Below are 9,067 nucleotides of genomic sequence, written 5' to 3'. Positions count from 1 at the left end.
GCACCCTCGTGACTCCCACCCCTTGCTCGACCCCACAGCCGTGTTCCCAGCACAGCAGGAAGGAATTAAAGCCCTAAAATCTTCTTTTTTCCCCCCACGTTTCTCCCATTGCAGCCAGCACCCAGGTTTACCTTCCTCACCCCACCCCAGGTGCCCATTGCAGCTCTCCCAGAGGATCCCCGGCCGCCGACGCGGTGCCAAAACCGTGCCCCACCCCGGGAAACCCCCCCGAGGAGAGCAGGGCACCCCCCTTACCCCCCCGGCCATCGACACAAACCTCCTCCAGGCCTTGCGAGGAGCCGTTTATTTCTGTACACACAAGCTGGGGACGCGGTGGGCTGGGGGCGGGCAGCGGCTCCGGGGGGGGGTTTCGCCCCTCGCCCACCGTCGGGAGCGAGAGGCAGCGACCCGGGGAGCTGCTGCCAGCGCCTCCGCGCGCACGCGGTACAAACACACACAAATAAAACCAGGCACGAGGCGGGGAGGGGGCAGCGCAGAACCAAACCGAGAGCTCTGATGGCTGAGGGGAGCCAAAACCTCCTGCTCGGGAGAGTTTGGTGCCCGGAGCGGAGCCATTCTGGACGGCAGGGAAATGTTTTCTTCTTTCGCAGGAATTGTGGCCAAATTACCAGGGGGAGAGCAGCGAGTGCTGGGCCCCAGTGACATGGGGACACCAGGCCCTGGTCGTGGGGGCCTCCTCCCCTCGCTGGCCTCGTGCCCCACGAAGGTTTCTCGCTCCTGCGGGTGCTGTGCTCCCTCCAGCTCCCCTCCTTCTGCCCCTAACGCGCCGTTACGTCTTAAAACTCAGGGGGACGGGGGTGAACGAAGCTGCTCCGGGTGCCCAGGGGGCGCCCCGGGTGCTGTGCGCGGTGAGGAGGGTGCTCGCCCCACGGGGCTGCGGGCTTGAGGTGTGTGATCACCCACCGGGCCTCTCCGTGCCCTGCAGCACCTCGAGTCCATCCCAAGGGGGAGACTGCGCCCGGAAAGCCTCGCTTTGCCCGCCACAGAACAAAAAAAACACACAAAAAAAAAAAAACACCAAAAGAAGGACCAGGTTAATCCAGCGGCCGCGACGGCTTTGCCATCTGTTAGAGGGAGGCTCGAGCTTCCTCGCCCGGCTGAAAACACAGCGCAGGAGCTCGCCAGGAGCAAGCGTGGCAGGCGCAGAGAGGAGCACGGAGCCTTTCGGAGCGTCCCCGCTGCTCGCCCAGCACCCACGGGTGCTAAAAATCGCTGCTCCGGGTGCCTAGCTGAGGAGCAGCACGTACTCCTTCAGGCAGGTGGGCAGGGGCAGCTGCTCCACGGCCTCAGGCAGGAAACGCACGCCCAGGCTGCGGCGCACGGCGTAACGCGAGAGCGTCTGCAGCGTGCCGGGGGCCGAGCAGAGCAGGGTGAGCTTCTGGCAGAGCTGCTGGTCCCTGGTCACCTCCCAGGGCATGCTGCCGTTCTTGCGCAGCTCGAAGTGTCCGATGGCTCGGTGCAGGAGGTCGAAGCAGGAATCCTCGCGCTCCGTGCCCAGTCCCCGCACCAGCAGGGCCACCAGGCGCGAGATGGGCGTCTGCCCCTTCAGGTTGACCACCCGCACCTCGGCCCCGAAGTCGAGCAGGACGCTGACGCTCTCCAGGTTGCCCTTCATGGCCGCCCAGCTGAGCGGCGTGTCGTCGTTGTAGTCGCGGGCGTTCACCAGGGCGCCGTTCTCCAGCAGCGAGCGGGCGCACTCGGCCATGTTCTTGAAGGCGGCCCAGTGCAGCGGCGTGTCCTTGTTGCCGTCCAGGGCGTTGGGGTCGGCCCCGTACTCCAGCAGGATCTCCACGCAGGTCTCGTCCTTCTCGGCCGCGTAGTGCAGCGCCGTGCGGTTGTAGCCGTCCAGGGCGTTGACCTGCGGGGAGGAAAGGGCGGGAGGGAAACGGGGTGAAAAAACAGCGGGGCAGGGGGTGGGGGCGGCGCGAGGTTCCCCCATAAAAACCAGGCGGCGTTTGGTGGCCCTTCAGGTCTCGCCCTTCCCATCCCAAACTGGCAAAATCTCAGCCAAAAACGTCTCCAAGGTGTTAAAAAATCCCTCCCTGCTCCCTCAGAGTGCCTTCATCCCACCTGTTTTGCCCCAAAAAGGGGCAGAGCAGCCGGTACCGGGGCCGTTTTGCCCCAAAAAGGGGCAGAGCAGCCGGTACCGGGGCCGTTTTGCCCCAAAAAGGGGCAGAGCAGCCGGTACCGGAGCCGTTTTGCCCCAAAAAGGGGCAGAGCAGCCGGTACCGGGGCCATTTTGCCCCAAAAAGGGGCAGAGCAGCCGGTACCGGGGCCGGCACCACCCCAAGGTGCTGTTACCTCTGCTCCCTTCTGCAGCAGCAGCTCCACGCAGTCGGCGTCGGCCACCATGCAGGCGCAGTGCAGCGGCTTCAGGGTGCCGTGCATCCCGTTCACGTCGGCGCCCTACGGGGACACGGAGTCGTTAATGGGGTGGTGATTAGTTACCAGTAATTAATGGGGTGCCCCCAAACAGTGCCTGGAATTAACGGGGTGTCCCTAAATTGGCACCCATCATTAATAGGGTGCCCTCAGCCAGTGCCTGGAATTAACGGGGAACCTCCAGTCGGTGCCTGTCATTAACAAGGAGCCCCTAATTGGTGCCCGTCATTAATAGGATGCCCCTAATCAATGTCCATCATTAACAGGGCACCCCCAACCAGTGCCCGGAATTAACAGGGTGCCCCTAATCAGCACCCATCACTAATGGGGCACCCCCAACCGTTGCCTGTCATTAACGGGAGTCCCCAGCCAGTGCCTGGAATTAATGGGGCACCCCCAATCAGTGCCCATCATTAACGGGGTGCCCCTAATTGGTGCTCATCATTAACAGGGCACTCCCAACCAGCGTCTAGTCACTAATGGGGCACCCCTAATTGGTGCTGTTAATTAACAGGGCGCCCCTAATGGGTGTCTGTCATTAGCAGGGTGCCCCTAAATTATTGCCTGTCATTAATGGGGCACCCCCAACAAGTGCCTAGAATTAATGGGGTGCTCCTAATCAGTGCTTGTCATTAATTGGACGCTCCCAACCAGCATCTGTGTTGGTTGGGAGCATCCCTAATTGGTGCTGTTAATTAACGAGGCGCCCCTAATGGGTGCCTGTCATTAACAGGGCGCCCCCAACCGGAGCCTGGAATTAACGGGGTGCCTGTAATCGGCACCGGTCGTTAACGGGGCGCCTCCAACCGGTGCCTGGAATTAACGGGGCGCCCCTAATCGGTGCCTGACACTAACGGGGTGTCCCTAATTAGCACCTATCATTAACGGGGCACCCCCGGGGGATGGAGGCCCCGGTTCCGCCCCCCCTCCCGGTGCTCACCCGCCCGATGAGGTCCTCCACGTTATCCCGGGGGAAGGAGCGGATGGCGGCGATGGTGCGGATGAGGCGCTCGGACAGCGAGTACTTGCTCTGCACGCTCTGCATGATGTACCACATCCTGCGGCACCGGGGGCACCGGCACCGGGCGCACCGGGACACCGGGACCCCGCCGCCGGGCCCGGCCGGGCCCCGAGGAGGGGGAGGAGGAGGAGGAGGCCGGAGGGGGGCGGGGCCCAGGCCCAGGCCCAGGCCCGGAACCGGCGCCGCCGCCGCCGCCGCCGCAGGCCCACCGGGAGGCGGAAGCGGCCGCCGCCACCCGGAAGTGGAAAGCGGCGGTGGTAGCGCATGCGCGGAGGACTCACCGGCATCGCCCCTCTCGCCTCTCCGCCAATCAGCGCGCGGCGCCCTCCTGGATGCCCCGCCCTCTCAGCGGGCTCGTCCCCGCGCGGTGCTTTTAACCAATCGGTAAGCTCGGCGGAGGGCAAGCCCCGCCCTCGTGGTGGCTCTCAGCCAATCCGCTGCCGCCGGGCTCGGCTAGGGCCGCCGGGGCCCCGGCTGGGGGGTTCGGGGGGGGCGGGGGCGCTGGGACGGGACCGGGCGGGGGGGGGCACGGGGAGGGGGGGCGGGAGGAGCCCCCCCACCCCGGGGCTGCGGGGCACTGGGATGTACTGGGATTGACTGGGACGTACTGGGGGCACTGGGAGGCACTGGGATATACTGGGATGTACTGGGACATGCTGGGGGCACTGGGACGTACTGGGATGTGCTGAGGGCACTGGGATGTGCAGGGAGAACTGGGATGTACTGGGAGGCACTGGGATGTGCTGGGACATACTGGAGGCACTAGGATGTACAGGGAGCACTGGGATATACTGGGATATGGTGGGGGCACTGGGAGGCACTGGGGGCACTGGGACATGCTGGGATATGCTGAGGGCACTGGGAGGTACTGGGATGTGCTGGGCGTACTGGGAAGCACTGGGGGCACTGGGATGTACTGGGACATACTGGAGGCACTAGGATGTACTGGGGGCACTGGGATATACTGGGACATGCTCAGGGCACTGGGAGGCACTGGGGGCACTGGGACGTGCTGGGATATGCTGGGGACACTGGGGGGCACTGGGACGTACTGAAAGGCACCGGGATGTGCTAGGGGCACTGGGACTCACTGGGTACACTGGGATGTACTGGGAAGCACTGGGTATACTGGGACACACTGGGTGCGCTGAGATGCACTAGGACACACTGGGATGTGCTGGGAGGCACTGGATATACTGGGGACGCTGGGAGGCACTGGGACTTACTGGGAGGCACTGAGTATACTGGGATGCACTGGGACACACTGGATGTACTGGGAGGCACTGGGTACACTGGGACACACTGGGGGCACTGAGTATATACAGGGATGCACTGGGACACGCTGGATGTACTGGAAAGCACTGGATGTACTGGAACACACTGGGACACACTGAATGTACTGGGAAGCACTGGGACACGCTGGATGTGGTGGGAGGCACTGGATGTACTGGGAGGCACTGGGTGCACTGGATGTACTGGAAAGCACTGGGTGCACTGGGACACACTGGGACACCCCCACCAGCCCCATCCAGCTGCAGACACGGGGGGGGGTGGATGCAGACCCCCCCCCAGCACCCCCTGCACCCCCCCACATCCATCCCACCCAGGGGGGGGGTCCCCATCTCCCCCCATTCACCCCCCCATTGGGGTCCCCCCTTTGTCCCCGCCCCCCCCCCCGGCTGGGGGGGTCCCGTCCCCCGGTCCCCACGGCCGGGTGGGTTTGATTTGGGGGGGGGGCGATGTGAGGGAGGGGGGGGCAGGAGCTGCGCCATCGCGGGGGCCGAGCGGGAGGCCCCGCCGCTGCCGCCCCCCCCCCACGCCAGGCCCCGGTGAGTCTTTATTTTTTTTTGGGGGGGGGCAGCGATGGTTACGATGAGTTTGTATTTTGAGGGGGGGTCCGGTGGTCCCCCCCCCCCCGCGGCCACCCCATTTCTTTGCTTGTTTCCCCCCCCCCCCCAGCAGCGTTTCCCTATCGGAGCGTGATGGACGCCGAGGGGGGGCCGTCAGCACGGGACCCCCCCCAGGACCCCGAGACCCCCGAGGGCACGGCCGCAGGTGAGCCCCCCCCCACCCGCCCCCCGACCCCAAAATCCCCCCCCCCCGTAGCGTGGGGATGGTCCCGTATTGGGGGGGGGGGCACGGGTGAGCGGGGAGCGGGGGGGTTGGGGGGAGATGGGGGGGGGTTGGGAGGGGGATGCTGCGATCCTACAGCGTGGGGGTGTCGCCATCCCATAATATGGGGGCATTCTGGTTCGTTAGGGGGGGTAAAAGGGGGGCAGGGGTGCCCCCATCCCATAATATTGGGGTGGCTCAATCGAAGGGTGAGGGGGTGTCCTGGTTTGGGGGGGCACCCTCAGCCCATAATATGGGGGTGTCCTGATTTGGGGGGGCGAAACAGGGGTGCCCCCATCCCATAATAGGGCAATGTCCCAGTCCCACAGCATGGGGGTGTCCCGATCCTAGGGTGTGGGGATGCCCCGTCCCCATTTCATTGGGATACCCCAAATGTGGGGTATGGGAGTGCCCCGATCCCAAGGTATGGGGGTGTCCCGGTCCCTTGGCACAGGGATACCCCAAATCTGGGGTATGGGGGGTGCCCAAAACCAGGGGTGTGGGGATGCCCTGTCCCCATTTCATGGGGACACCCCGAATGTGGGGTATGGGGATGCCCCAATCTCAAAGTATTGGGGTGCCCTGATTCCTTGGCACAGGGATACCCAAAAACTGGGGTATGGGGGTGCCCTGATCCCAGGCAGTGGGGGTGCCCCAATTCCTTGGCACAGGGGTGCCCCAATCCCACTTTATGGGGGTACTCTGATCCTAGGGTAAGGGGTTTCCTCGGTCCCTTGGCACAGGGATACCCCAAAATGGGGTATGGGGGTGCCCCAGACCCAGGGTGTGGGGATGCCCCGTCCCCATTTCGTGGGGATGCCTCAAATCTGGGGTATGGGGGTGTCCCGGTCCCTTTGCACAGGGATACCCCAAATCTGGGGTGTGGGGAAGCCCTGATTCCTTGGCACAGGGATACCCCAAATCTGGGGTGCCCTGATCCCAGGGTATGGGGGTGTCCCAATTCTGGGGTGCAGGGGATGCCCCAGCCCATCAGAACAGGGGTGCCCCCTCCCTACGGCACGGGGGTGCCCTAACCCCGCAGCACAGGGCGCCCCGATTTTGGGGTGCAGCGGAGCCCTGCTCCTGCCCCATGGGGTTTCCCGGGACCCCAACTCCAGGAATTTGGGCTCCGGGGTCCCCCTCGGCGGTGCCACCCCCACGCCTGTCCCCACCTGGGGACACGCTGTCCCCGTCCCACACCCCAGGCCTGTCCGGGGGGGGGCACCCTCTGCACCCCAATTCCAGCCTCAGGGGGCTGGTGGGGGTGTCCAGTGGGGTGCCAGCGCTGTCCCCAAAGTGGGGAGGGGGCAGAGGAAATGGGGAAGGGGGGATGGAGGGGGTGGGGAAGGGGAAAGAAGGGTGGAGAAGGTGGGAAGGGGGATGGAGGGGCCAGGCCAAAGGGGTGAAGATGGTGGAAATAGGATGGGGAAGGGGCTGAGAGGATGGGAAAGGGGTCAAGGGGATGGGGAAGGGGCCAAGGGGATGGGAAAGGAGTCAAGAAAATGGGGAAGGGGTCAAGGAGATGGGGAGAGGGTCAAGGGGAGGGGAAAGGGGATGGGGAAGGGATCAGGGGATGGGGAAGGTGCAAAGGGGTGAAGAAGGTGGGAAAGGGGCTGGGGAATGAAGGGGCTGAAGGGGTGAAGAAGGTGGAAATGGGATGGGGAAGGGACTGAGGGGATGGGAAGGGCCCAAAGGGATGGGAGAGGGGTCAAGGGGATGGGAAGGGGCCAAGGGGGTGGAGAAGGTGGGAAAGGGACGGGGCAGATGGAAAAGGTCTGGGGTAGGGACAGGGGCTGGGGAAGAGGTCGGGGAGATGGAGGAGGTGGAAGAGGGACAGAGAAGGGGAAGAGGGGATGGAGAAGGTGGGAGAGGGCTGGGGAGGGGATGGAGAGGATGAAGAGGGGGTGAAGAAGAGGATGGGGAAGGGGCCGGTGGCTGGAGAAGGTACAAAAGGACGGAGAAGGTGGGAGAGGGCTGGAGCAGATGGAGAAACAGGAGGGTGCAAAAGGGATGGGGAAGGGGCAGAGGGGTCGTGGTGCCCCCCGCCTGCCCCGCGCCCCCACTGGTGCCCAGCTCCGCTCTCCCTGCAGCCCTCCCCGGCAGCGAGACCCCCGGGTGCCCGGCGGCGAGGCGGCGGCGGAAGGCACCCGCCCGGCCCCGGGGCAAGGCGTCGGGGGGCTCGCGGGGTTTGGGACCCCTGGAGGAGCTGCTGGGGCTGCGGGGGGGCCGCCTGCGCCCCACCATCTGCGGCGAGTGCGGCAAGGGCTTCAGCCGCAGCTCGGACCTGGCGCGGCACCAGGTGACGCACACGGGCGAGAAGCCCTACACCTGCGGCGCCTGCGGGAAGGGTTTCAGCCAGAACTCCAACCTGGCCACCCACCGGCGCATCCACACCGGCGAGAAGCCCTACGGCTGCGGGGCCTGCGGCAAACGCTTCAGCGAGAGCTCGGCGCTCGTCCAGCACCAGCGCACGCACACCGGGGAGAAGCCCTACCGCTGCGGGGAGTGCGGCAAGCGCTTCAGCGTCTCCTCCAACCTCATCCGCCACCGGCGCACCCACACCGGCGAGAAGCCCCACGGCTGCCCCGATTGCGGCGAGGGGTTTCGCCATAAATCCCAGCTCCGCCGGCACCAGAAGCTCCACGCCGCGTGACGGGGACCCTGGCGCGCGGGGACGAGGAGCGGTGGCGCTACCGGTGCCGATGCTCGGCCAGGATGGGGACCATAAGGGATGGGATGGGGGTTGGGGATGTGTGGCACCCATGCGCCCAGCCCCGGTGCACCCAAAATCCCCAGGACTGGCCTCAAAAGCCAGGCTGAGGAGGCGCTGCAGGGCCGCAACCTGGATCAATAAAAGGTCCCGGTGCCGAATCGCTCGCCCAACGTCTTCCCCAAGTGTCCCCGGGCAGTGTGGGCTGGGTTTTGGGGCCCCCACCGCTGCCACCCCGCTTTGTGCGGCCCCCATCGCCATAACACTAAATAGGACCCTAAGGAACACGAACATTGCCAGGTTCTCCCATTAAAAATGCTCCCAATGGAAGCCTTTGGGTACACCTTAACTCCCCAGGGGAGCCTTTACACAACCCCACACTCAACAGGACTCTGCGCCTTCTCTCCCTCCAAACAACCCTAAACATAAATGGGACTATAACACTCGACCTTAACTAGGACCCTAAAAAATGCCTACGTCGCCACTTTCTCCCATCAAAAAGTGCTCCCATCAGAAGCCTTTGGGTAGACCTGAATTCCCTTTGGGAGCCTTTATGCAACCTCCCACATGACAGGACTCTGCTTTCTCTCTTTCCAAACAATCCTAAACGTAACACTAAACCTTACCCTAATTAGGACCCTACAAAAACTGACGTTTCCAGTTTCTCCCATCAAAAAGTGCTCCCAATGGAAGCCTTTGGGAAGACCTGAACTCCCTTAGGGAGCCTTTAGGCAACCCCACTCTGCACATTCCCTCTTTCCAAACAACCACGCCATGCCACTCGGCATCCTGCAGGCCCCCTGGCCCCCCAGGCACCCCCC

The 9,067-nt window shown here is 64.4% G+C and overlaps 2 protein-coding genes across 5 annotated transcripts; one reads left to right on the top strand and one right to left on the bottom strand.

Moving 5' to 3' along the window:
- Positions 1-289: 289 nt before the first annotated feature.
- Positions 290-3,664, bottom strand: ASB8 (ankyrin repeat and SOCS box containing 8). The gene is made up of 3 exons (XM_084499987.1): positions 3,344-3,664; positions 2,323-2,427; positions 290-1,879 (listed from the first exon to the last, which is right to left on the bottom strand). Exons 1-3 carry the CDS (start codon positions 3,458-3,460, stop codon positions 1,247-1,249), a joined length of 855 nt encoding a protein of 284 aa, XP_084356113.1. The 5' UTR covers positions 3,461-3,664; the 3' UTR covers positions 290-1,246.
- A 770-nt stretch (positions 3,665-4,434) lies between these two features.
- On the top strand, positions 4,435-8,407 carry LOC311424651 (uncharacterized protein). 4 transcript variants are annotated; one of them, XM_084499979.1, is made up of 4 exons: positions 4,435-4,782; positions 4,860-5,253; positions 5,384-5,479; positions 7,627-8,407. In XM_084499979.1, exons 1-4 carry the CDS (start codon positions 4,597-4,599, stop codon positions 8,187-8,189), a joined length of 1,239 nt encoding a protein of 412 aa, XP_084356105.1. In that variant the 5' UTR covers positions 4,435-4,596; the 3' UTR covers positions 8,190-8,407. The 4 variants fall into 4 exon arrangements, with proteins under 4 accessions (XP_084356105.1, XP_084356106.1, XP_084356107.1 ...); XM_084499980.1 differs by having other exon boundaries at positions 4,435-5,253; XM_084499981.1 differs by having other exon boundaries at positions 4,435-5,257; positions 5,387-5,479.
- The last annotated feature ends 660 nt before the right edge of the window (positions 8,408-9,067 follow it).

This window comes from Aythya ferina, assembly GCF_964211825.1.
Source record: "Aythya ferina genome assembly, chromosome: 28".
NCBI classification, from domain to species: Eukaryota; Metazoa; Chordata; class Aves; order Anseriformes; family Anatidae; genus Aythya; species Aythya ferina.
This window is presented reverse-complemented; position numbering and strand designations above follow the sequence as displayed.